We start from the raw sequence: 27,160 nt of genomic DNA, 5'->3' as shown, positions 1-27,160 counted from the left end.
TGGCCAAAGACAAAACAGTGAGGGCATCCATTTGACGGTTCGCCGCCAAACCCAGCCAGTCCAGAGTGGAGCGACGACGTCAATGCCTCGACGTAAACGGCTGTGATTGGCGCGCGCGAGCCAACTGGGGGGCGTTCATGGGTGCCTCAATTTTCGGGCATGAACACTCACGGGCAAAGGACGGAACTAACAGAACTAACCAGGGCCAAAAACATGGAAATCACCAACCACAAGACAGCAACTTTTGTTAATTGCCTTTGGGCCGTTTGGGCCGTTTGGGCCGTTCACCAATGGCATGTTATAGAAACAAAATGAGGAGCAACAGGTCGATTTTGAATTGGCTCGTCATCACCAACACTGGTGTACCTAACAGAAGACGTACGTTTTGTATGAGATGTCATGGCAAACACGAGACAGAGACGAGATGTAAAATTCGTAACACTATATGAATTCAGCAAAAACCAAAAAAGTAAAAAGGCAGGGCAAAGTAAAGACAAAATAAATAAATAATAGAGTGTCTTGGTGTTGGTGCTTAATGTTTGGCCCAGCGGCCGGTGGCAGTCTTTTTATCTCCTTCGCCGCTTTCCATCGTCACTCCCATGTGGACTCCAATCCCGGTGGCGCCTTTTATTCTGACAATGGTAGCCAGACCATTTGCAAGATAAAAAAGGCGGGGAGACAAGAGTCAGGAAGAAATAGTCACAAAATCAGAACAGCAAACCAAAAAAAGAAGAAAAAGACGAAAAGCAGGACGCACGCTATCGCTTGCTGTAAAAAGGACGCTTAAAGGACGCTTGAAGAACAGCAGAAGACTGACAAAAGAAACAAAAAAGAAAAATAGTAGGATAAAAGGCTATTGTCAACGTGGAGGAATCAGGGATCAGGTTGGTTTGAAAGGAAGAGACACAAGAGAGCAAAAGAAAAAAGAATAGTAAACAAATTGATATAAGAGAAGAAAAAGTTTGTAAAAAAACCATGTTTTTGTCCCATTTGCTCCCCTGTGCGAGCTCTGCAGCTCTTTCCAATAAATCCTATAAAATAAATAAAATAAACATAAAACAGGGTCGCTAGTTTGTTTTTTTGCTGGTTGTTTTGTGTTTTTGCGCGCGTGTGCGTGTGTGTGCGTGGGTGTGTATGTGGAAAATGCGACAACAGTTGTTCTTGCCATTGCTCTTCAGTCTTGCCGCATTCACGAACCAAGCACCATCCCTCCAAATCCCGAATCCCAAGACAAAAAACACGGAAAATGGCATAAAAGGAGAATAGACAAGGTGGGCCAGAAGCCTTCTGCCCCCAAAGTGAGATGACAGGGACAACAATGTCTCGGAGGGAAACAATCTTGGGTGTGGTTTGACAAGCAACAGGAACGAAAGGAAGTGTATAAAGTAGATGCGCAGAAGGGCAAAAGAAAATAGGAACAGTTATAAAAACATAAAACACAAAAATACTACTAAAGAAAAGTGAAAATGTAAAGCTATGTAAAAGACGCCGAGGGCGAATGTGCGCATGGATGGGCGTTGCGACCGGAGCGCGGCCCTGGACGGTTCCGTCGGTTATATGCGATGGCATGTGCCGTCTTGTTGCGTCGAAAAAGAGAGAAGATGTTCATCACGTCGTAACGCCGGGTATAGAGAACGCCGGAAACAAAGACAAGGAAACACAAGAGAAAGGGAAAAAGAGCGCGCCCGACTCGGGGAGTCTAGCTCTCCTCACCGTCTGGTTTGTCGGCCGTCGGCGCCGCCTTGATCTTTTTGGTGTTGGCGGCCGACACCGCTTCCGACTTGCGCTTCTTGCTCGGCGGCGGCGCCGCGGCAGCTTCAGCAGCAGCGGCTGCGGCGTCGTTCTCCTTGTCTTCGTCGGTCTTGCCGCGCTCCATCTCGGCGACCTCGTCGGCCGTCAGGAAGCGACCGCCTGGACCACGGGGCCGGCGCATGGCGTGGTTATGGCGCGATTCGTGCAGATACGGCTTGCGGCCCTTGGACGTGAGACGCAGGGCCTCTTCGAGGCGCTGGCGAGCGACGCGACGCTTTAGGATGCGGTGGAACTGCTTGGCGTTGACGTAGAGCGGGGACTCCTCGACGGGGGCGGCAGCGAGCTCGGGCGAGGGGGGCGCGTGCATCTGCTGCGGCTGGCCGGCCGGTACGCCCACACCAGGGGCCCGCTGCTGCTGTGTGGCGGCGCCATGGTTGTTGAGAATGGACTGGGCGTTCGGCACGCCGGGGCTCGTGACGTTGCTCATTCGGCGGCCCTGCGGGCCACCCATGTTGTTCAGTGGCGGCGATCGCGGGTCCCGCCCATCCTTCTTATTCATGCGCGGAGACGTTGCTTGCGGGAGGCCGGTTTCGGACGCCATGCCGTAGGGGTAGTTAGACCCAGAGGCGGCGGCGGTGGCGGCCATTGCCGCCGCTTGGACGTAGTGCATGCCCGGCTGGGCGATGCCGTACTGTTGCTGGTACATGGCGTTGGGGTCTTGGTCGTGGTGCTGCTGGGGCGACTGGGGCGGGAGGTTCTGAGGATTTCCGTTGTTCGGCTGCTGATATTGTCCGTACTCCATGCTCTAGTGAAGCAGTGGGAAAAGAAGCAAAAGGGGAAAAGTCGAGACCAGCTTTCAGGATCCTAGCGATAAGGCTGGTCGGCAGCGATGGATCGTTCTATGCGCCAAAGCGAACCAAGCGAACGAAGCGAACGTCGAGAGGGCGCGCAGATTGCGGCAAACGAAATGCAACAAAGAGAACTCGGGTCGTGAGAGAGGCAACGGGTTGGGCTCGCGTTTCGAAGTGCGGAGGTACGCTATTCGATGTTCGATGTTCGATGGTGGCGGTGGGAGACCAAAAAGGGTAAAAGGGTGGGATGGGCACACCCTTATCTATTGGGCAGACGGCGATGTGCTGGCAGCGTTGTTTCTCAGGCAGGATGGAGATGAACAATTGATCGCGTTACGGCATATGCAGCAGCCTGCAACCGATGAGTGCGTATGTACAGTTGCGCTGGGCGCGTGTCGAACGCGAGACTTTTCGCTTTTCGCTTTTCGCTTTTCGCTTTCACTTTGTCGAATTGTCGATTCCGTTGAAGAACGCGGTTCTCAAACAGGCGGAATAATGACAAAGGTCCTTTCTGGTTTCCTAGAGCGGCGTCGCGGTAGCTTGCGTCGGCCGGGCTGGTTGGCGAATGGTTGGCGGATTTTGCCTAAGAGAAAGAGGGACTCGAAAAAATAGAGATCTGCCCAACCACAATTGTTAGTTTACTGCTGCTGCTGGTGATGCTGTGTGCCTGCGGTATTTAAGGTAGCAAGCCAAAACGCAGCAAAAAAGCAGGTCATTGTCTTTCCTGGGAGATGGAGTGACTGGGGTTTGGGGGTACCAGGTCGAGGGAACTACGGAACCGAGGAACAGGGCGAGAGGGTGGGTGGGTACTATGTTTGCGCCCTGGGGGCCAGCACTCGTTGATGCGCTGGCATGCATGACGGAATATGCACGAGCCAAGCCCACCCTCGTGCCAACCAACGCAGCAGCGCTTCGGCAGCCAGCAGTAACAGAGCGAACGAGGGTGGCGGCACAGAAGAATAGTCAGGCGAGACTTGGGTAAGAAGGGGAGGAAACAAGAAATACAGGTTTGAGAGGCAAAAGGTAAAAGACTGGATACGAGAGCGGAGTCAGACAGAAAGGGGAAACAGGAGAGCCAGGGGACAGAAGCAGAGCGGGATGAGGAAGAAGCAAAAGGCGGTAGGTAGGTTGGTCGGCGGAAGCACCAGATACACCAGAGACACCAGCCCCAAGGGACGGGGCTGAGGTATGCGCCAGGAATGGGGAATGCGCATCAGGCTGCGGCCAACGGTGGTTGGGCTCACAAGGCGGCTGGCGAGATTGGTGTGGGTGAACCAAGGCAGCAGCAGCGACAACTTTTGACATGCAAGCTGTTTGGCGCACTTTTGGACAATTTGCACCTCTGCATGTTTCGCGCCCATTGCACACCCCGGATGCATGGAGTGGGGATTTGATGTTGGATTTTGGACGTTGTTTCTGTTCTTTCGGCTTCCGCGACAAGGCGGGGTTCGCAGCGCGTCTTTGGCGTCCTGAGGCGCTGGAAGCTTTTGAGGCACGGCAGCACTTACCACCAGTGGAGCCAATCAAGAGTTGGCACACGCGGTCGGGAAACATAAAAGACAATGGGAAAAAACAATGAGAAATGCCAACTAAACCAGAGGCAACTCATTGGCGACAACCGACCAATAAGTCAGGGGCAAGGTGGGAGCGAAGGTGAAAGGCTTCGTGTGGTGAGGGCACCGGGGAAGAAGGGAAGCCGAAAAAAAAGGCGAATGGGGAACAGAGGAAAAGGGGAACAGCCAAACGTGCGCGCGACGGACCGTGTGCTTGCAACGGAATGGGTGTAGGGGAGAGGAGCGAGAGTGGTGTACATTACATGCGGCATGTGCAGTTTGCAGAGTTGTTGTGTCGAAATACATAGAGATGTGCAACGTTTGCAAAATGCGCCAGACCGTGCCGATGAGCATTTGCGATGGAAAAACAGAAACGTACCGTAAGGCGATGCTGTCGCACGAAGAGCGATCGGTCGCGGGAGGAGGAATCCAAGTCTGGCGCGAAGTGATGTCAGTCAACGGCCGCTCAAAGGAATGATGGAGGTCGGCACGAGCGTGGTGAAAGGCTGAGAAGAAAAAAAAAAGAAAAGAAGGAAAGAAAGGAAGGGAGGCACGAGAGACGAAGAGATGCGCCAGGCAAAAGCACAGGCCGTAATGACTGAATTGACAGCTCGGAAACGCGCGCTCCAGAGCTCTCCTCATCCAGGCACAGTCCTCGGCACAGCTCTCCACAACGTGCGCTTGCTCCTCGAATGGGGATGGGACGCGGACGTGTGAGAGACAAGGGAATCGAAAGGGGCCACGCACACTCTGGACGAGGGCGCGATGTGAAAGGCTACCAAGAGCGGCCAGTGCACTGCTCTGATTTGACGAGCGCGGTGATGCTGCGGTCTGGGGAGATCGCTGACAAGTGCTGAGGCCGGGCGGTCCGCAGGCCACGACAATCACGGGACGTCGACAAGGAAAAGATGAAAAGGGATGCGAGCAACGACGGGGGAAAAGCCGTGCGACAGTATCGTCTTGTTCGATGCGAGGCCAATGAGGTGCGAGAAGAGGCAAAAGAAGGCGATTCTGGACGATGATAGGGCGGTGCGGCGGTGGGAAAATAGACTGCGCAAAGCAAAATTGGGCGAATTGGGCAAATGAGAAGCAGGAAGCGTTGCTCTTGGGTGTCTTCTGGGGTGTCTTTGGCCGGGCGGTTCGAGAGGGACGCTGGAGTTGGAGGTGGAAAGTCGCGTGCTGATTTGCTGGCGCAAAAAATGAAAATAAAGAGAGCAAGGGGGCGATGGGAATGGGGACGAGGATGGGATGGGATGGGATGGGGCTGGGACACTCTTCAAGAGCAAAATGGAAGGCACGCCGTGGGTTTTCTACTTCTTGTGGGACTGCCGCTCTGAGCAGACGCGCTGCAAATTTGGCAGGTGCAAAGGTGTGACTCTGTGGGTAGGAAAACGAAGGCAGGGGCTGGCGGGCTGAAGAATAAAAGTGGGAAGGAGCAATACCGGATCAAACAGGTGACGCAGGTGACGGCAGGAGCGATTGTGTGCAAACGGAGCCGGGGCTGGTCGAGCAGAGCTTGGTGCAGAACCGAATTGGGTGGAGGTGTTGGTGCTGGAGGTGCTGGAGGAGCTGGATACAGGGAAAAGCCTACCTTGTCTGATGCAGAGCTGACCGTTGGAGATGCAAGGATCCAGTGGTGACGAGGCCTGGTCCTGTATTTGTCGTAGGGCACGGCGCACAAAAGAGTACAGGCAGCAAGTTACAAGAAAGAAAGAAAGAAACCGGATCGCGGACGGTGCGATGCTTATGGGTTGCGTGGCGGGTGTCTGTGGCGGCGTGCGATCCGAGGATGCGTGTTGGATGCGTGTCTGGATGCGGCTGGACGTTGAGTCGTGGTTGCAGTGGTTGCAGATGCGCTTTTTTTTGGAGAGCGCGTGGTGGTGTGGTGGAATGTCGCACAGTTTGTGCAGTTCGCGTTGCGTTCTTTCTACTTGTTTTATTTTTCTTTTTTTCTGCCTTTCTTTCTTTTTCTGTTCTCTCACGCTGAGACGTCTGATGAAATGCGTGATGTGAGGTTGCAACTGAGACTGTCAGCACGTCGTATGGACCGTCTTTCTTCCTCGTCGATTCGCTGTTCGTCATTGCCCACAGGGCTGGCCAACGACAGACGACGAGGCGCCACTGGCCTGGGCCGGCCGTCTCCTCTTTTTCGTCTTTTGCCGTGTTCGGTTCACCTTGGGTGTTTTGCGACTCACCGCTGATTGGCAAGCTGGAGCTTGTTGGTCCAAGCCAGCTCCTGGGATGCCGGATGGTGATTTGACGAGTGTTGGGTGGAATTTTGATCAATAAACAGCAAGAGAAAAAGCCGAGAAGGTCGAGAGACAAGACCATAAAACAAGCAATGAAACCGTATCTTGTCGTCAATGTCAACAGTGAGCGTTTCTCATTCGCGTTATCAACCTTGCTTCCCGGCCTGTGAGTGGACGGAGCTGGTTGGTTCAAGGGGAAGGAGCGACACAAGGTAAACGAGGCAAGATGAAGATGATTGGAGAAGAGGGAAAGCAGAGGAGACAGGACCGGAGAAGGAGAGGGGAGAAGGAAGGGACGATGAAATGTGATTTGAGGAAAAGGCGGGAAAACTGGGAAAAGAGGGGCTGGCACGATTTCCGTCTTTGTGACTGGCTGAATCAGCCATGGAGTGGGGCCTTGTCGAGAAAGGCACCATCCGTGAGACACGAGTGCTCGTTCAGGCGGTCATCAGGAATTACAGTAGGTGGAGCCTGCGAATTTGGCGGGCAGAGCAGAGAGTGGCGCGGTGGCTGGGCAGGCGTGACAGGGGTAGCTCGGTGCGTGAAGAAACTGTTGGCCGTTCCTGCCCGTTTCCCGTTTTCCTGTTGTGTGCGTTGGCGCCTAGCCAAAAGGGGAAAGGGCCGGCGAAGGCGAACGTTGTTACCCAAAACCCTTCAGCGCGTTCGTCCACTGCGAGAGTTGGCCAGCCGCCTGAGGGACCTCAGCTCACAAGCCTCACAAAAGACACTCAAGGCCGTGCCCAAAGGCATCTTGCGTCTCGTCCCGCGAGCAGTCACAGCCCAAAGACGAAAATACAAGAGAATATCTAGATATTGGGCCCGACCGCAAGTCTTGACCCAGGACTCAGGCTTCGGGCTGGTCGCAAACGCAAAAGTTTTCGTGTCGCGCACCTTCCTCTGTCGCGGGGCCGCCGAGTGGGGCGCGTGGAATCCTGGGCCGTTTTAATTTGTCGTGGGTGATGAGAACAGTGGGGCATTGGCAAGGTACTTTTGTACACAAGTTCGGTGTAAAGCTACTTGACAGTTACTTGACAGAAACATCGCAATTTGGATCGAAATGCAATGGAAAAAGAAGGAATAAAGAGAAGATGCAAAATGTGCCGAGTGTCAACGCGCTTTTCGTAGCAGAATAAACGCATTCATAAACGCATTCACGATCGGCAGGCGTAGCTACGATGGCTTGGGCACGAAAGATTGTTCTTCTGGGAGTGGCTTCCGCGAGGCTCTTGGCTGTGTCTTTCATCATCACGTGACGACAATTGTCTTGCATCCCAACCACCTTTCAACTTTTTTATTTTCCTTCCAAAAATCAAAAATACAAGTAAAGCCCAGTCAGTAGTACTCCATGCTCCCCTATGCAAGGGAACTGCGCTTTCGTTTCACTTTGTCTCTGTGGTCTGCGCCGCCTTTCTCCGTTCTGTGACTGCGATGGACCCCCAAAGGCCAGGGCCAGCCCCAAATGTCGGTGAGGCCGGCATGAGCATTGCACTCAGACGCATGTCTGACCTGTATGTCGTGCGACATACTCGACGTCGAATCTTGCTTTCTTTTTCTGCTCTTCTCTGTTCTCTTCGTTTTGCTCGTCCTTTATCGAGATTGTCAATGTCACGTTTAGTCGCCCGTCTTTTACCTCCCCCGTTCACCACTTGGCTCGAGCATGCTTCTAGTCTCAGAAGATCAGGTTAAAAAATAGTAGCTACTACATGAGGCGACCGTACACCGGAAGCAAAGAGGCTAAAACGTAAGTCGTCGGTGAGGAAGATTGCCCATTACGTCGATGGACATCTCGTGTGCCCAAGAGGCTTAGCCGGTTTTGCTCAGCATTCAACCTCACCTGTTGCCACACGACGTCCCCAGGAAACCTACGGTGCACTGTGCGCTGTCCTCCTTGTACAAAATCAAGAATTGAAGTGGGGAGGGATAAGAGGCAATAGTAGGCAGCTAATATTAGATAATGCCGCGAGGATATGGGATGAAAGGAACAGAGATATGCATGCAGGGAGTCGAATGCAAGATTCCATGACAGTGGGCAAAGGTGGAGGATGCTTCGTAGCGGATGTACTATGTGTTGGCAGGCTCCCTCCTCGTTTCTCTTTTCGTGGCAACGGCCAAGCCAGTGAGCAACGGGCAACGTCATCCCTTTCTCACAGTATATGCTGTGCGCCTTGTGGCGCGGATGTTCTTTCGTCTTTGTATGACTCTTTGTATCACTGTCAGATGGCCAAATTCGAGAAGTGAAGCGTCCTGGAACCTCAACGTGCCGGGTAGGACAAGAGTTCTCTTGCTTTCAATGCACGAAAGGTCGAGAGTGTAAAGGTTTCTAGAACAACGTGACGATCGCCATGCGAGTTGTCTTGGTGGACATGCTTCTTTGATATGTTACCCGAACATTATTTTGTGCCACAGACAATCTGGGTCACAGTTTCCGTTGCTGCTGTACAAGAGCCTCTTCGTTTGGTAGCTTGCAATATCAGTGTTGCATCAACTGCAGACGGATGCCGAGACAGCTCGACACTGGGCAGCTTGTTCCTTGGTCGTGGCCTGACGACCCATGTACGACGTAAACGGTACCATACATAATACTTGCAGGAAGAATAAATAAGCTTACCTGCCGTTGATGACACATCGCTACCTCCGTGGTGATATAGAATCAAAGACGGACCGATCGTAGCCAACGGCCGTATATGGAAGACATTGCCACTGCTTTGCAGCTGTACGCCATAAAAATGCACGAGCTTGGTGAGAACCCAGAAACACGAACACAAAACGAGCGTGGCCCGAGTCTCGGGTTGCTCGGGAGAGGAGACTGAAGGAGCACAGCGATTTTAGACACCGTTGATGGAGACCGGAGGCTGTCTTCTGGTCTCATAACTCTGGGTGAACAACTCGAGCAACGAAAGGTCAGACAAGGTGCAAGCTTTCCATGGCAAGAATGACGATAGACGGCGTCATCAAAAAGTAATCGTATTTCCAATAAAGGCCTTGCTTGGTCTGATCGAGCTGTTCTCTGTGCATTCGCCCGAGTCGATGACCACAGCACTGCGGAAGTGCGGAAATGAGCTCCTCTTTAGAGTGTGATGAAGAATCCCAGATGTGCAGATGAACGGACATTGGCTGACTCCAAGTTGCCATTTCGTGGCGTGGTTGTTTTAAATTCAACATTCAAAGGATAGGACGTCACGTCTTTGATCATCACAACTGTGGACCTACTCGTCATGATTCCTTGCCCATTGCTTTGCTCATTGCTTTGCTCATTGTACTTTTGGAATGAGCAATAGGCCGCATTTCAATGCTGCGGGCAGTCAATAACTACCTTCAGAGTGAGAACCGGGCGAATGAAAGTAGATTGGTCGCGTGATGCCAAATACGGCTTTCTGTTTACATTGGTCCCCCCTGATGGTTTGTTGACATTCACAAAGTCGGTCGACCTATGAGCATCAAGGCCAGAATTTTGCAATGCCACACAATAGGCTGAGCTCTCATTGCTTCTCGATAACCAACTTTATTTTTCCTGTCAAAAGAAATCGGACTGAGAAATGCGCGTGTTTCTGTCTGCCAACGTGTTTTGCATCTCCCTACACATTAGCTTTTTCTTTCTATCATGGTCCATCATCTTCCATTGCAAAGAGATGGGAAGGCTTTTATTAGACGTTTCATTACATAGACCAAGAAATTGGTTGTAAATTTTTATATTCGTATTTTTAAGATTCAAACAGGATTTCTTTCCTGCACGCTTCTTTCTAGACGTTTTGATCAACATTTCTGTCGTTCGCAAAAAAAAATATACGGCACTCATCACATCGTTTGAATCAAATGCTCTGATATTTCTTATCATCCATAAATACCACTTATTCGTTATTTAAACACGTATAAAACACATCCAGGTGTCTCACTACACAACAATGCATGGAAACGTTCAAAACAAAACAGGAAAAAACTAATATGATCCACGGATGAGAATTAGTTCCTTGGGTCTTTCACTGAGACGGCACATCGGAGACGGCTACTCAGACAATGCAAAAAACACATGCAGTGTCTTGTCATAATCAAGGTGTTGCACTGATGATGATTTTTTGTATCTAATTTTATTGTTGTATTTATTTGTTCTTATTGTTTTTCTTTTTTTCTTTTTTTCTTTTTTTTCTTTTTTTGCTTGATTGAAGCAGCAATCTACACAACAGGTATGTCATAAATTGATTGACATCCGTCACCCATCTTATTCTCATTCATGATTCACGATATGGCATGTCGTTCCCTTTCAGCCTCAGTAAATGTTCACCTATGCACTTTGGACAATTGCACTTGTTTTTAGAGGTAGCATGACGTGCAGCTGGGAATCGTCGACTGAAATCGGACAAATACCTAGGTCTATTGATAGAACAGATCCGAGGCAGCTGCATCCCGTAATCGCCAGTTGTCGAAGCAGTTTATCGTAGCCGAGTTATTTTTGGCAGTCCGTGATGAAAACAAGAATTGTTTCTTTCCCTTTTCCCTCTGTTCTTTTAAGTTTCCCCTATTCGTACATGTCCTTTACAGTACTGTTCAACACCAAGACCATGTCGTGACGCCAAAGTGCGGGATCTAAAAAAAGACACGGGAGGCAATTTGGCATTGAGCGTTCGATGCACACAATACAGAGTCTGCCACACACTGCAATAAAACGAATGCCATCCCATTACTCCGCGTGCTGTACACCCCGGACACCTCGTACCGAGTCGTTGGTTGTCGGTCAGACCTGTTGGTCGAATCGGCAAGGGCACACTGTTTCATATTCTTCCATTTCCCCTGTTCTTACGGCATCCCTTGCCCCTTATTTCTGTACTCTTTTATGGTACGTGAGCCTGTTGCCTTGAAACGAAACAGATCTGGGGTAGCATCGCCAGCGTGACTGTGATTGTGCGTGCAAAGGACGGCGAAGGCGACGTGAAGTTATTTCGTCTTACGTTCCTTCGGTGCTATTTTGGACGTTTGGTGTTATTTAGCTCGCTTGGTCGTCTGCTCGGTGCATCGAGAATATGCTTCTTTTCGGGAGATGGGGCAGAGCGGAAATGAGGGCGGAATGGGTCTGTAGATGCTTAGGCTTGTGGTCCATTCTCGATAATCTCAGCTGTAGGGTTCCTGGAAGAGAAGAAAGTAAAGGGAACGTCGCCGGATTAGTTCCGTTCCTTTTTTTTTTTTTTATTTTTTTTTTGAATACACATGTGTATACATATGCGTCGCGTTTTCGAACGTGACGTACTCTGTACAATGCTGCAAATCAGCGAACAATAGGTGCAAGATTTGATGCTGCAAAGTATCCTCTCTGCAGAGCAATACGACGTACAGACAACAGTGGCGAGTCGTATTTCCGTTTCTGTACAAGTGCCAAAGGCAGCTGCATATTGTACCTAGTACCGGCACAGTAGGGCAAAACGACGATCCTCGTCTGTACTAGACTTATCTGCCTCCTGCAGGAGACGCAGCGTTTTCGAGCACATGAGGAGGCGGAATGGGATGTGACGTGGACTGGGAGAGGCAGAGAGGAGAGGAGTGGACGGAGGACAATATCTCTTCCTCATCAAAAGGAGAGAGCGTACGGGGGATATTTGCTGCATCTGCACGCAGAGCACGCTCATTGTCGTTTTTTTGTAATTCGTACCCGTTTCTCATTCATCCATTGTCCATTGCTGCCTCATCGAGGGGGTGTCCGGCGCTTAACTTTTGTTTTGTGTCGTCGTCTTCTGGGTCGTGTGGGTCCCTTTTCTTCTGCACCTATTTGCTCTTGCTGCACCTCATCACACTCGGCGCCCCAAGCCAATCAGCGCCCGGCACTTAGACCAGCGCGACCACACTTTCGAACTTTCGACCGAGGAGGGCACACTCTCTGCAGTGTTGTGCAGAACACCCCCCCGACACCTGCTGTCCAATCAGGTCACCCAGCCGCCCTCCCACCTCTCCGTTGTCCTCAATTCCCACCCCCAGCCGGCGCTTAACTTTTTTGCGTGCTTCATGATGAGCCTCCCTCTCGTCCTCGTCAAACTACACGGCGTACTCTGCTGCTGTATTTGTTTTCAATGAACTTGTCAGCGCCTTCGCCGTCCCCTGCAGCAAGACATAGGAGATTCCCCTTTTCCTCTTCGTAATCACCGAAGAAGGGCCTCTTTTGCATAGGGGAAGCTACCAAAGAACACTGCGAAACAAAACACGACAAAATAAGGACGGCAGGGGCAACAGCCACATGGGGGCGTCTCAGACAGCAAAATATTACACTGTCTACGACGTATGCAACGGCCGTTTTCCTCTATCCGCCCGACGATGTACGATGTAATTACACCCCCCCTCTCTCTTGGATTGTGTCCATTGGTTTTCGGTAGTGGTGCCCGGTGGAAATCTCTGGGTGACGAGAAAGGGGGCGGGTGATGGTGATTGCATGCGCAAAGTAAAAAGTATGTACATCCGTACAGCAGAGGGGTTCGAAAGACGGATGCAAACGGCCTGAGTGTGATATCAGCTGCAGTTTATTTTATTTATTACTTTTCCGTGAACCCGACGTGGTCTGTTCTCAGTGCCAGCACAGAGGGCCAAAAAAAGGAAATATTTGTCACCAGGTGTGACACAGTCTTTCATTTCGTCACGCCGAGATCATCGGAAGACACTGGTGAGGTTATTGTTTGCATTACTGACTAAACAGACATCAAATCCTGCCTCCAAAATACTTCGTATCCTCATTTGCTTGTGGTATCGTAGATAAACATAAGAAAAAAAAACAAAGGTGACAAAGGAAATTGTGAGAGATTGTGTTGAGTGTTGTGAGAAAGTCGGGTGACAGTCAAAAGCGTGGGTGGCTTTGTAGCGCAAACCACAGCGGGACGAAAAGCTGCCCTGCAGATTTTCAGAGATGTGCGTGTGTGCCTGAAAAATGAAAACAGAAATTGGAGAGAAACAAAAAGCAAAACGCCTACCCATCGTCCAGTTTTGGATATCCCATTATTCCGTAAAAAAATGCCAACCACGCCATATATGCATCGCCCATTACAATCCTGCTTTTTTGAAGGCCCTTGGCATCGGAACCAGATCTGCCATCACGCCGAATCGTCGCAATCAATCTTCCGCTTCTTGCCCTTGGGCGGTGCGTTCATGCGTGGCGGATCCACACGCGGCGTATATGTCACCGTGCGCGTGACGACTTCGCGGATATGGCGGATGCTGGTTTTGGCGGCGTTGCTGGCCGAGGCGGCCATGGACGTCGTGGTGGACGTGGACGTGCTGGATGGGACGGCCTTGTTTGAGCACTTGGCGCAGCCAGGCGCCGATGCGGAAGCCGACGCAGTAGCAGTAGCAGCTGCAGCAGGTGCTGGGACAGGCGCCTTGGCCTGTGCAAGGGCATGCGCGTGCGACTTGGCCGGTGGCGCCTTGAACTCGGCATAGCGCGCCTTGAGCGCCGACTCCCAGTCAAACGGTGACGTGATGCTCGTGGACTTGGCGCTGAACGGCGACCGGATGGGCGAGTTGGTGTTGGAGATGGCCGGTGAGATGGGGATCTTGAGACTCGGGAAGGTCGTGCGGCCGATGGGCGGGGCCGATGTGGGGATGCTGCTCGGGGAAAAGGCGCTGGCGGGAATGGCCGTGTCGATGCGTGCTATCTTGGGTGACTTGTGTGCTCTTTCGTGGCTGTGCTCACATGTACAGCAGTCTGTGGCGTTGCTGGACGCCGTGGACGGTCCGCTGTCGAGGGTGTCCTTGTCCTCGGCGTCGTTGCCCAAAGATTCGGTGTCTGAGTTGGATGCAGACGACGTAGACGCTAGTGATGTCGACGATGCCGTGGCGGCGGCAGCGGCGGCAGCAGCAGCAGCGGACTTCACCCCGGCAGTGGGTTTTGTTGAGCCGAGATTGCTCGCCGTGATCTTGACCGGTCCGGATATCGAGGCACGGTGAAGCATGCGCGGCCGGGTGTGATTTGAGCGACTGCCCGTATGTGTGCTAGTGTCCGCGGTGGCGGCAGCTGATGTGGTGGTGACCGGGCTGCTAGTGCAGGGGCTGGTGGCACTGGGGCTGGCCAGCTTCAAGAAATCCATGTAGGCGACGGGCGGTGACAAGGGCGTCTTCATCAAGCCTTCTTCGGTCTTGATAGCGACAATGGGCGAGTAGAGGCCCGCCGACAAAAGACCCGCCGAATGGAGGCCAGCCGACGGAAGCCCCGCAGATGGGAGACCGGCAGAGGGGAGCCCAGCAGAGGGGAGCCCAGCAGAATGAAGTCCAGCAGAGGGCAGACCAGCCGACGGCAAAGCTGCCGACTCCCGCCAGGACGTCGAGATAGCCGAGTGCGGCGTGCGCACCGAGGCAGCCGACATGAGCGCCTCGGCGGGAAACGATGCCGTGACGGGTGTGGACAGCACCAGCGTAGGCTTGCGGGACGGCATGATGGCGGTTTCGGTTGACGAGGGGAGAGAACAGTCAAAGACCAAAGACCAAGCCAAGCAAATGACTCGTTCCGGAGGAGAGGCAGATGGAAAAACGCAACAGGCGTAGACGAAACAGTGGGACAACGTCAAGGGCAAGGCTGATGAGGAAGTAGAAGAAGAAGAGAAGACAAAAAAAGAGGAGAAGGAAGGAAGAGGGAAGAAACGGTTCCAGATGTTGGAGATGGGAAAACCAGGTGTACATATAGTAATGCACCTATCTACAAGTACACGAAGAACACTTTGGGGTGGTGAAGAAGGCAGGAAGGGGGGGATGGCCCAGGAAAAGAAACCGAAACGCTCGCGTTCGGGGCCAGCAGGAGGGCCACAAGGAGCATGGGAGCATGGGGTGGGCGGCAAGGAAAATGGGCGCCTGGCGAAGGGGGGCCGGGATATGTGAGTAAGGAGGGTGTGTGTCGTTTGGTAGATGTATGTCGTATGTGTGCTAAGTGTGCTATGTGTGCTCAATGTGTTCAGAGTGTTGACTGTGCATCAGGAGTGCAGGTCGCAGTAGATAAAGTTGTGGGCAGGCAAAGTACTCCGTAGTGCGGCGTAAGTGGTCGATACTCAAAAAGGTCAGCGCCAGCGTCGATGCGTGGGAGCCGCCCGTGTCTTTTGGTCTGAAGTCTGTGTCTATTCTTCGATGGGGAATGCACGTTGTATGGAGTACTTACACCCATCCCCATCACGTTTCCTACTTTCCCCACCTCCCTCCCGCAGGCGCCAACAGGGATCGCGACGGAAGAGAAAAAGCCAGAAATCCCAAAGAAACGGGTCAGAGGAGCTGGCGAAAGACCAAAACGAATGCGCGTGCGCCAGACCGCTCTAATGGACCATGCGCGTTGGTGTCGAGCGCTGCCGTTGTTGTGTGTTGCGTTTGGTTGGCCAGGTCTTTTGTGCTGCTTGCCGCCGGGTGTTGGAGTCTGACGCTGGCCTTGGCTTGCCAGGCCATCCCCCCAGGCCCTCTTTTGTGATCCGTTGGACTGGACTGTGCCAGGGGGAGCTAGCAGGGGGTTTGAGTTTCTGAGCAGGCTGCGACCCGCTCGTTGGCGCGCAAAAGAGGTCCCAGCGACGAAGTCTGAATGAGAAGAGCACATTGAGAGGCAAGGCGGGAGAAAATGAAGAGGTGGCGTACTCCGTAGAATGGGGATTATCGAGAGGGAGCGCGCGAGAAGAGGGATTAGCTTGAACTGCTCTGAAAAAGGTTAAAATTGCTTTGGGGATGGGAGACGTTGAGACAACTACGGACGCGACGTCAGCGTATTGTTCGTGTAAGTGAAGGGTGGTATGAGGCGGTCCGATGACCAGCGGGCGACTGCTGGAGGGGTTCGACGATTCCGGAGAGAGTACTCACTACTCCGTGCAGCTCTGTTCGGTAAGGCTCTTCTCAGTTCGGGCCTGAGCGCTCAACCGTCTTTTCAGATTGCGCCTGAGAAGGACAAGAAGCAAGCTAATCCGAGGGCAAGAGTGCCGATGAAAGCAACGCAAAGCGACAGGCGGCACGATGCCACTAGTCTTGTCCCATTCTTCAGTTTGCAGCTTGTCCCCGGTACTTCAAGCTCCAAGGCGACCCAGAGTGACTTCGTGTGTGCTGAAAAGTGAACACAACCTCTTTCAATACCAGCCCCGGCGGCAAGCAACGAATGAGGACGATTGGCTGAGCCTGCTAGCGCTGTAATACCCCCGACCAGAAGGATCTCTCTTAGCGTCGAATCTGCAGGCAAGGGCCATGAGCCAATGAGGATGTCGGCGGGTCTCGCTGCAGGGAACGTAGGATTTGTGCACAAAAAAGTTGAAATGTGATTGCGGGCGTCTCTTTGGAGGCTTGTACGGGGGCTCAGCGTCTGGTTAAAAGTGACTGAAAAGAAACGTCTCGCTGAGACTCACTCGCGCTGCACGTCGTTCGTCGTCATACGTCGTGGGGAGACTTTGTGCCCAGGCCTCGCCTGGCCAGGGCAGTAACCGCTTTAGTTGCCTAAATCGGAAAGGCGCTAGGGGGCGGAGAGAGACGTGGGCGGCCCGAACAGCGCTAAAACTTTAGCTGGTGACCGCCTGTATGGGACCGTTCAACTAACACTTCGTCGACACCATCGACACCATCGAACGTCCAACCCCACCAAAGGTCCTGAGGCAACAACTGTCAAGTTTGCTTCTTGTCAACAAAAGATCATGCATGGTCTCCACATCTCCCTGATGCATTGATCGTTGCAGCGCTCTATGTTCGAACGCGTTGAACAAGGCCAAAGAAAACCCTATGTTGTTTGGATGCGTAGAAACAACGTCGAAGGAACAGACCGACCCGCGCGCGAGGTCATGCATGTGTTTTTCTTTTTTAAAGAGCCATTGGCCGGCGTCTTGTCTTGTTGTGCATCCTCGCAGTGGTCGCGGCGGCCAGATATGGAGGCCCAACCTCCCCTCCACCCCTCCAGTTGTGACAGGCCCATTCACTTTTCGTTATATCATTCGGCGCGTGCTTTAGATGACTTGGCCGCATATCTGGCGGCCTAGTTCGAGCAAGCATTTGATCACCCGCCGATGCCAGCCACCCGTATTTCTGGTCATTTCCATCCTTGTCATCTCTTTCATCTTGTCGAGACAGCTCGGCCAGGTAGGGCCACGCCTGGGCCAGATGGGTCGAGACAGCTGGTCCCCAGATGTTGCAGATCTCATACATCAACGAGGTGAACCATTGGACCACCTCCCGCGAGCAGAAAAACAAACAAGCGTCGTTCCAGGAAGCGCGAATGGGCGAGAAGGTGATAAGAACTGTGGGTCGGGGAACATGTAAACAAATAAACAGATTGAATGCGCGGTTAAGGACACAGAGATGGCCCAAAGGCCAGACCATGCGGTCGTGCCTGGGCTGCGTTCATCAGGGCCTGTGTCCAATGCGTGTCATAGGCCACGAAGAGATTCAAAGTAGAGGCTGGGAGATCTGCAACGTGTGACAATAACAGCCGGCAGTCGCGTTGACAAACTCCAACAGCGAGCAACAGCATCCAACAAAATGCCGGATGAACAAACAAGCACCGACACTTTCGAACCTGCTCGTACACAGAGTGTACCAGAAAAACAACGAGCCTAACGACGCAACTCCTTGATGTCTCGGCCGACTTCCTCGAGTAGACGAAGGTACGTATCAACTCTCACAGTTTTCTAATGGTTGGTCTGAAAGAGGAGAGGATGTGATGGGCGTCACGTTGGGAAGCATCGTCTTCGTATTGAATCCTTTCAATTTGGTGCTTCTCCCAACACCATGCTGGTGCCGCGCTTCCGCACAAGAGCATCCAGGATGTGGCCAGGCCGCGCTTATTTGTAAACGCCTGTTGGTGTTGGTCCGCGCTATTGTCGTTCTGCAACCGTCTCCCCAATCATCGTGCGTGTGATGACGCAGCTAATACAGACGAGGTGGTGTGCATGCATCTTTGGAGGAAAACAATGATACCGAGACGATATCACCATCGTATCCAATCTGAGAACGATGCGCAGTTTGGAGGGAAGCCGGCATGGGTGGAGAAAAACGAGTAACGCGCTTGTTCCCTCCCACCCCCTTGTTTATGACTTGACTCGAACCTGCTTGGCTATTGCATGACAGACGGCGACACGCACGCCAGCCCCCGCCAGAACATGAATCCACATGCGCTGGGTGTCGCTGAGACGGTCATTGGCGCTCTTTACTTCAGAAAACAGGACCTCGGGCGTGGGCTCCATGCGCCAAAGCAACAGGTCCGGCAGACCGCCGCCTCGCTGGCGGTACTCTTGTGCGAGCACCTTGCACACGAGGGCGAGGGCGTCGCCGCGGAAGCCCTGGGTTAGCTCGACCACATCCTCGAGTGGGAAGTCCCACTTGAGTCCCACAATGCACGTACGGCGCTCAAAGTGTGCGGCATGCACCTCGCGCACAATGCGTGGCGCCTCGCCATTGGCAATCTCGACGAGCCGGCGGTTGATTTCCGAGGCCCGCGATGGGTAGAAAGTGTCGGTGTGGAGGTCGAGGGGGCACGCCTGGTACGGCGTCTGGAAGACATTGGGGATAAACAAGAACAAAATGTCGTAAAACAGGTACGCAAAGAGGGTTCGCACGATGCCCCCTTCAGAATGGTAGCCCTTCCAGCCTTGCTTGCGGTATTCATTGAGGCACATTTCTTCGACAGAGCATTCTGCAGCAGCGCCGTCACCCTTGGATTCGGCCTCTTGCTCGTCGACCCAGACAGTCTTTGTACTCATTCCACCACCAAACCCAACACTGCTGACGCTGACGGTGCCATCCGGGTTGCTGCCAGAGTTGGGTTTTCTTGTGAGGTGTGGTAGCACGCCTTCGTCTCGTTTGATTTGCACACCCTCCACAAAATGCTCTTCGGGCGCAAGAAGGCGTGCGTGGCCAAAGTCGTGCTGAAGCCGCCGAGGGATCCGGAGCCGTCTCTCCAGCTTGAGCGTCCGCTTCTGCAAATCAAAGTGGTAGATGAGGTGACAGTCACGGTCCTGCAGCGCTTGCTCGCATGTCTCGAGCGCTTTCCGCCACCAATACTTCTTTTGCTGATCTTCGTCGTTGTACTTGGGATTGGAAGCGGCCGTGGCCATGTAGCGTTCTTCCAACAGAGCCTTTCGTTGATACCACGAGCCTCGGCGTGCGAGATGAAGTAGCCGCTGGTCAAGAAGCTCTTGGATGAGTGCATACTCGTCCACATACTCATGCAGTCGACCAAAGCAATGGGCTGCGTAGTGGGCGATGCGCGTAAAAACGTGTGCGGCTTTGAAGCGCCGGAGGTAGCTCTCGTCGCCAGAGCCGCTAATGTCTGTTTCGTCTTGTCGACGTTTCTCGTCTTTGAGGAGGGCCCGCCAATGCTCGGCGATGCTGTGGAACAGAGACACAACGTCCCGAAAGCCGTCTTCTTTGCCGTCAGCGTTGAGAATGTGATCGACTCGGTACTCGAGCCGCAAAGCCTCCTCGAAATCGAGCAGCTGCTGGCGGAACTCGAAAATGTTTGCAGTTCGCGAGACGATGTAGTCGGGGAAATTGCGTTTGGACATCTTGGCGAGGACGATGGTCGTGAGCGACTTTTCGGTCCACTCCGTTGTCCGGTAGAAGACCAAGTGCACGCGCTCAAACAGTCTGAACACAGACGGGCAGATGCGAATGCACGGGCCGGTTATGGCCGCTACTTTCTCGATGAGCTGCTCGCCGCGATTGGACGAAGCTGTGCTGTCTCGTCGAAGCTCCGGCACTGGTGTGCCAGGTGTCGCCGGTGTCCCTGGTGCGGAATCGGTGGTCGAGTGGCGGCGGAGACCGGCCGACATGAGTGTCCGCTGCCTTGTGGCCATGTGTATGACGGCTGCCTGTAGCTCTGTTTTTGTCTTGCCAATAGCCTTCATTTGTTTTGCCATGGTCTTGAGCTCGTCGAGTGACAAGAGTGACACGGCCTCTTCGACGGTCGTGTCGACATTGTCGAACATCTGGGCAAACACAAAGGTGTCGCCCAAGGCCCAGTCTTGGGGGACAGCTTCAGAGAGTGGTGATTTTCGGACATCGTCCTCACACAGCGGCAGTTGATGCTCTTTTTGCAGTGTCTCAATTGCCGCCTGCAAATCTCCAATGTTGGACCGGTAGCTGAGACGCTGCGTCCTGTGCCAAGCGGCCTCTTTTCTCAGGAAGAGACGGACATATCTGGATAGAAGTTGCTTGTCAATTTCAAGCGCCCCCTGAAAAAGGAAAGGAAAATAGCACCACAGTGCTTACAGGTACTGAGCCTCATAGTCGAGGCTGCGCCAGGCTGAAAAGACGGTCTTCTCCTTCTCATTAAAGAGATGCTCCTCTTGCTCGAGGACGGTGTCGAGGGCAATGTTGAAAGCGTCAACGTAGATGGAACTCCGGTAGAGAGTCGGACCTCCAGTCGCGGCGCCGTCTGTCGCACCGTACGAGTCGTCAATGACCTCGTCGGTCGCCTCAATGGCAGCCAGCGGCTCTTCAAAGGGGACGCCTTCGTAACTACCGGCGACGAGCTCAAGACCTCTGCCGCTGTCAGCAGCATCGTCTTCTTCTTCTTCGTATTTTAGGTAGTCAAGAAGAACATGCTCGTTTCCAGTGTCGGTGGAAGTGTCGTCGTTCTCAAGTTTCGTCCTTTTCACACGTTTCTCGTCCGATGGTTCACGATCTCGGGAGGACGGCGTGGAAGAAGACGGGCGTGTTCGCCGGACAAGAAATTTGTCCATTCCGGGCCATATTTCTAGCTCCTGGTATAGTATGAAAGGGACAGCCAAAGAAAAGGGGCACTTTTGAGTCGTTCTTTCCTCTAAGAAAGAGACAAGGAAGCAGAAAGGAAAGAGCGATCTCGCCCTATATTCGCGTAGTCGTGAACTTGGCAAGACCGGGAACGGCTTTGCTCAGGTTGCGGGGCACGACCGCAACGCGTTTCAGGGGACATTTTCTGTCATTTTGGTGGCGCCAGGCGCACACGCTATCACATGACCACTAATTGAAAGCCTCTGCGCGCCCGCTAATGACAGCTCGTAAGCTTCAGCTTCCCTCTTCAGGCGCATCGCGACTAACAAACGAAAAGCGCGACAATTCGAGACGACAGCTTCAACCATCCTCCCTCCTGCCAACCCCGTCCCCCTCACCGCCGTCGACTACGTCTCCACTCAACATGGCCGACCACGACATTGAGGGACGGCCGCCCAGTGACGGCGCCGACACTGCACCCGAAGGTTCGGTCGATGCATCTACCGGCGAGATCGCCATGACCGACGGTGCAGCTGTGAGTGGGCCGTCCGTGATGCGACGTCAAGTAGGATGCAAAGCTAACCAATCCCAAACACCGACGCGTGTAGTCCCCGGCCCCTCTTGCACACACCTCTGCCGGTCGGACAGGGACACCAGTGCGGCACACGGCCAACGGCGGCGAGCGTCTGGAGAGCAGCAGTAGGGCGGCGTCGGCTCATCCAGAGGCGAGCTTCACAATACCGAGCGAGGCGCCGCTGCACGGCGCGCCGGTGCGGCAGTACATCAACTCGAAGCTGACCAAGCCGCTGCTGGACGGCATGAAGATGATTGCGAAGGAGCAGTACGTAGCGTTGGACCGGGCTGTATTCTGATGAAGTCAAATATGAAGACGACGAGTAACTGACACTTCCAGGCCACGAGACCCATTGCGCGTCCTTGGCGAGTACTTGCTGCAACGATCGAAAGAACTGGAGGGGACAAAGTGAGTGGCTACGGGTACGGGACGGGGATGTGATCAAAGGCGCGAAGCGCATGATGGAGAGCAAGGGCATCACGGCATACAGCAACGGACAGATGTTTATATGTTATTCTACGGCACACGACACGGGTCCATCAAAATTCGTTTGTTGCGTTTTATCATTTTCCCATTTTTTTTTTCTCCTATAACTAGCAATTGGGTTCCATGCTATTGGGGGTTGTGATGCGCGAGCGAGAGTAAAGACACCAACAGTGCCGCGGATAGGACAATAAGAAATACAAAGGGTGGGCGGGAATCATAATTCTTTATGCTTTATTTTGCTTTTTTAGCTTTCGTGACTTGAATTGAGCGTCTAATTACGCTCAAAGCATTTTCCCACGTCCCCCGTTCTGAACGCCATTGATGATGAAATGGAAATGAACCAGAACAAGACCAGAACCAGAAAGAAGGTCCTACGCCCTTATGTTTGCTTTTCTTTTCGTGTCTCCCATCCACGACACGAGATGCTTTCTCAGCTCACGCAACCGTCCAGCGGAACACGTCCAAAAACTACACATCCATTGTTATACGGATGGCAATTTATGCGACGATGGTGCTGGCCGTGGCGCTCTCGTATCTCCAGGTGGGGGGCAGGACACCGACGGTCTTGTAGTAGCGGGCCAGACGGTGGATACGCGACTCGACGAGAATCAGGCGGAACTTGGAGTCCTTGTCCTTGCGGTTGCGCTCAAGGTGCTTGCGGACGGCAACAGCCTGGGGATTGTTAGAGCGTGGACGAGAGACAAACAGGGTACAGATAAGAGACAGTATGCGTTGGGACTCACCTTCTTGATCAGCATGTACAGGTCCTCCGGGATATCGGGGGCCAGGCCTAATCAATCACTCTGTCAGTCTATGACCAGCCAGAGGCATATGGACAATCTCCACACCAGGAGAAAGCCAGTTTGGTACAGTGAAACATAAAGGCGAGAGGATACACAAAGCGACGCAAAGTGCTCCTCAAAACGAAAACGGTCGACGATGGTCTCTCCGAGAAATCGAGGCCGAGAAGACGGAGGAGTCAAGGTACTAAGGCTCTGGTGGTGTTTCCCCTCCGTTATCTTATTCCTCTTCTCTCGTCTGCTCGCTTCTCAATGTTCCCGTTGCAAATTGCCGTCTCGGTTCTCGTCTCGGCTCGCAAGACTTTGTCGTCGCTCTGTCGGTCCAGATCTCGGAAAAACACGGGATTCGGATTCATTCCATACCGTTGGACTTGAGGATGCGCAGGATCTTGTTACCGGTCACGATGCGGACCTGGGCAATGCCGTGCGAGTCTCTCAGGATGACACCGATCTGGGACGGGGTGGCGCCCTTCTTGGCCAGCTTGCAGATCTGCTCGACGACCTGGTCGGGGGTGGTCTTGAGCCACGACGGGACGGTGCGGGAGTAGGGGACGGTGGAGGACGAAATGCCCTTTCCGTTGCTGTGAAGACGACCCATGTTTGCTGGTGGATGGGGATGTGGTGGTGATTGTCGAGGTTGTTGATGGTTGTCGAGATGCCAAAAAAGAGGAGGAAAAAATAGGCGAGGAAAATCCGTAGCGTCGTGACAGCCTCGAAGAAAACTGCACACCACTCTCTAATTTTTTTGGCTGGGGCTAATTTTTTACCTCCCACCCAAGTCTTTTTTCTCTGTGGTGGGCTGCTCCATGCGACGCTAGCCGGGAGCGGAAAAATAAAAGTGCGCACATTGGTATCATCTTAGGGGTCATTTTAGCTTGAGAAAGGTTCTAGAGCTGTGCACGTGACAGATGACTAAGCGATGCTAGCAAGCAACTGAGCACGGGCCAGAGCTTCATATCGCTACCTTTCAAAGGGCCGTTTTTGGCTGCTCGTTTGCTGCTAAAATTTTCTCTCCTCGTCAACATCCGCTCTTGGGCGAGGCAGGACCTCTCCCGGGGCGCGTTGCTCAGCCTTTTGGTAAGTTCTCGATGCCCTTTCTTGCGACCACACTCTCCCCTCGTTCCCATTCACTGCCAGCAATCAAATGATGATCATCACCTTTACAATTTTCTGGTACCTCTTATGTTAGGGCTGCTTCGGGAATCTCGAAGTGGCCCCATGAATTCATCGGACTTCTGATTTGTTGCTGCGCGCCCTGCATTCTGCCATCATTGCTTCTCCCCGTCTACTCCTAGACTGTGTTTGCAGTTTCAGCTAACAGCGGCAGAGGGATAGTCTTGGGACCATCATTCGTGGACGGATGACCTCGCATCGAAGAGGACCCTGATCACGACCGACGATGTTGACGAGGGTGTGCCTTGAGCAAAATAAAATTATACCGAAAGTCGTTGGCATGTCCTACGTAGGTACGGTGACGAGTCGACGTGTCAAGTTGAGCGCCGCGGTTGAGGAAATGGGGCGGCCGGGTATCCGGGGCTCTCGTTTAGTTGCATCCATTGTATCCAGCAGTTGCTGCCGCATGTTGATGCTTTTTCTTGAGGATACGAGAGATGAATGTAGAACGCTTCTCATATGCCGGGATAATGCATTTCATATTTCCTCTGCCTTCTGGCGTCGTCTATTTTTGTCTGCCCAGCGTGTCGTCAACTTTCATACTGTGTTTATTCTTGGGATGCCTTCAAGTTAAACGGTTGAAACCGATTGCGAAGCTGATAGTGGCAAACAACACCCAACTAAACGAAATGACAATTGTAAATGCAGGACCCAAGTCTGCACGGCCCGTCGATGGTCAATGTAGCAACTTCTCGCTTCGGTCGTATTTGGAACCGTCTGTGTCTTGTCCTATTTTCCACCACGCGTCCTCCCGCGTCTCCTGCGCCCACATCCCGTCCCGGCTTGATTTTGTGCCTCATGGCCGCATCTCCTGGGCCTCACCGAGTTTGGTTTTCCCGTCGTTTGCGGGCCTCGACGTGTCGATGCGTTGCCGTGCTGCCGTGTCAAAGTATGGTGTAAGTGGGGTTCGTTTTCAGCCTGGCCGGCCAGCGATGCTATTTTGATTTTGTTCATCATCGCTTCGCCCCGTCAAGCGCCCACTGCCTGTTCCCTGCAGTCTATGCTTCATTGATGTGTATTTTCCCACGTTTCTCTCGTATCTGCCCGTCTGTCTCCTTATTGTCCTTGTTTGGCGTATCGAGAGAATGCGACAGTTGTTGTCGACGTTGCAATTATGGTTGGCCATTTGCCGTTCGCCCTGCATACCTCATCGACATGGCCGGGTTGCCCTGTCCTCTGATTTGCTCGCCGCGTCGCTCGACTTGCTTCCCCGTGCCGTGTCCGCAGGGCTGTGGCCCCTGTACGTATTCTTTCCGTCTGCTTTGTCCTATTCGTGTTCGTTCTTGTCTGCCTTGTCTGCCAACCTGTCAAACATGTCAACTTGTCAACTATCACTTCTTGCAAAACGGAGTTCATCTCGACCGATGCATCGATCCGATTCCCGCTCCCCTCCCCCTTCCCGTTGCATGTCCTGATCGTCTGCACACTGCGATGCACACTTGAATATGTGATTTCCCCCCTTTTTCTCCGTCAATAGGTTTTGTGCTAAATAAAGAACAAAGAAATGGACATGGCCAGACCTTTTCAGACTTTACCCTTCGACGTTTGTATTTGTTGTTAGTTTGCCAGAGTGCAACAATGGCTTGAGCACCATACCATACCTTGTCAGGACACGTACCAAGTTATAACTTGCCTTACAGACATGTCCCCTGTAGAGACCCAATTTTTAGCGTTTTAAAAACGGAAGGGAAGGGACGGCGAGGGAGTATCCGCAGACGACTGGGGCAAGAGTTACGACGTGGACAATGTGTTTGGCAACGTTTACATTTGGTGTTTTTTTTTCTCATATTCCTTTTCCGGATTTTTTTATATTTCCGTTTCTGTTATTTCTTTTGCCGAGGGAGTATCTGTTTGTTTGTTTAATTTCCTGAGCAACGTTTTGACCTACCGTGCACAACCAGTGTCCAGTCCAGACAGCCTAATTGAAACCAACAGTCGCTCGAAAAAAACAAAAGACAAAAGACAACAGACAAATAGAAAAATGGTCTGTGTTGTTTCTATGCCCAGACTTGTTGCCTGTCTGGGCATTATTTTGTAGCCTGTTTTAATTTTAATTCTGTGTCCGAGTGTGTCCAAAAGGACCAGCTCGATAACTTGATTCTTTCACATACGACCTTCTCGACAGTCTCAGCGTCTCAGCGTCTCAGCGTCCTTCTTTGCTGTACTTATTTAATTCAATTTTAATTCCACGTTTGTCCTTATTTTATAATGCAATCCGTGCGCAGTGCATGAACAATGTCGGAAGCTAAACCTGGTCGACTTCAAGTCAAAGCGCAGATTGAAAATGTATGAGAATGAAGGTAGAGACCGGAAGAGGGGGACCAACAAGGAACATAAAAATTAAAGAAATAAAAATGCAAAATACAAAATACAAAATAAGTAAAATAACCAAAATAAATAAAAACGAAAGCAAACAAAATGAATTTTGTTGAATAAAAGTTGCGTAAGTGCAACGCACTCTGTACCCTGTAAGCTGGATGCGTCGACGTGCATATTCAACACCCTGTCAGTGTCACTGCATTGTTTTATGTAGTTATCTAGATGGATGTGTACGACAGTTGTGTTGTCTGAAGGTCCATTCCTCTTTCAGACGTTTTACATTTTCACTTTATTCGCTTCAAACCCCAAGCAATAAAACTCCAATCCTTTTGAAAACTTCAATCCTTTTGAAAGCAATACCTCGCCTCTGCTTGGACTGTGTAGCGTTTTATCGACTCCGTAATGCCCATACCCCGGGCCGGCTGCCCTTTTCATCTCCCTGTCTGCCTTGTTGGCATGCTACATAACGTGCATTTGGTGTGTATGGTGTGTATGGTGTGCAGATACTCCATACACCCTCCCACGATAATACCTCAACATGTCCTTCTCTTCCCTGGCCTGCCCTGCCCATCAAGCGGGGAAGATCATACAAAGTGATGATTTGCCCCCTCCCACTCCACTCATATGCTGCAGACCACAAACGTAGTTTGGGCAGTCATCCTCTCCGGACCAGTCACTGCTCTCGTCTGTTTGATATACCTGGAACAGGAATATCCTCTGCCCAGGCAAAGATGGGCACAGGGAG

The 27,160-nt window shown here is 52.4% G+C and overlaps 5 protein-coding genes across 5 annotated transcripts; 1 reads left to right on the top strand and 4 right to left on the bottom strand.

Moving 5' to 3' along the window:
* Positions 1 to 1,699: 1,699 nt before the first annotated feature.
* SPSK_00875 (nuclear transcription factor Y, alpha) lies at positions 1,700 to 2,554 on the bottom strand (the record flags this gene model as incomplete). Its single annotated transcript, XM_016727821.1, has 1 exon — positions 1,700 to 2,554. One exon carries the CDS (start codon positions 2,552 to 2,554, stop codon positions 1,700 to 1,702), a length of 855 nt encoding a protein of 284 aa, XP_016584291.1.
* Positions 2,555 to 13,466: 10,912 nt separating this feature from the next.
* SPSK_00808 (uncharacterized protein) lies at positions 13,467 to 14,804 on the bottom strand (the record flags this gene model as incomplete). Its single annotated transcript, XM_016727755.1, has 1 exon — positions 13,467 to 14,804. The coding sequence occupies one exon, from the start codon at positions 14,802 to 14,804 to the stop codon at positions 13,467 to 13,469; it is 1,338 nt and encodes a 445-aa protein (XP_016584290.1).
* A 3,594-nt stretch (positions 14,805 to 18,398) lies between these two features.
* Positions 18,399 to 21,053, bottom strand: SPSK_00696 (fanconi-associated nuclease 1; the record flags this gene model as incomplete). Its single annotated transcript, XM_016727645.1, has 2 exons — positions 18,399 to 20,508; positions 20,581 to 21,053. 2 exons carry the CDS (start codon positions 21,051 to 21,053, stop codon positions 18,399 to 18,401), a joined length of 2,583 nt encoding a protein of 860 aa, XP_016584289.1.
* A 434-nt stretch (positions 21,054 to 21,487) lies between these two features.
* Positions 21,488 to 21,935, top strand: SPSK_00924 (COMPASS component SDC1; the record flags this gene model as incomplete). The annotated part of the gene is made up of 2 exons (XM_016727866.1): positions 21,488 to 21,598; positions 21,672 to 21,935. The coding sequence occupies 2 exons, from the start codon at positions 21,488 to 21,490 to the stop codon at positions 21,933 to 21,935; spliced, it is 375 nt and encodes a 124-aa protein (XP_016584288.1).
* Positions 21,936 to 22,621: 686 nt separating this feature from the next.
* Positions 22,622 to 23,521, bottom strand: SPSK_00865 (40S ribosomal protein S13; the record flags this gene model as incomplete). The annotated part of the gene is made up of 3 exons (XM_016727811.1): positions 22,622 to 22,795; positions 22,867 to 22,913; positions 23,287 to 23,521. The coding sequence occupies 3 exons, from the start codon at positions 23,519 to 23,521 to the stop codon at positions 22,622 to 22,624; spliced, it is 456 nt and encodes a 151-aa protein (XP_016584287.1).
* Between the last annotated feature and the right edge of the window lie 3,639 nt (positions 23,522 to 27,160).

Source organism: Sporothrix schenckii, assembly GCF_000961545.1.
Source record: "Sporothrix schenckii 1099-18 chromosome Unknown Cont48, whole genome shotgun sequence".
NCBI classification, from domain to species: domain Eukaryota; kingdom Fungi; phylum Ascomycota; class Sordariomycetes; order Ophiostomatales; family Ophiostomataceae; genus Sporothrix; species Sporothrix schenckii.
Note: the sequence above shows the minus strand (reverse complement) of the source record. Positions and strands in the feature narration are given on the sequence as shown.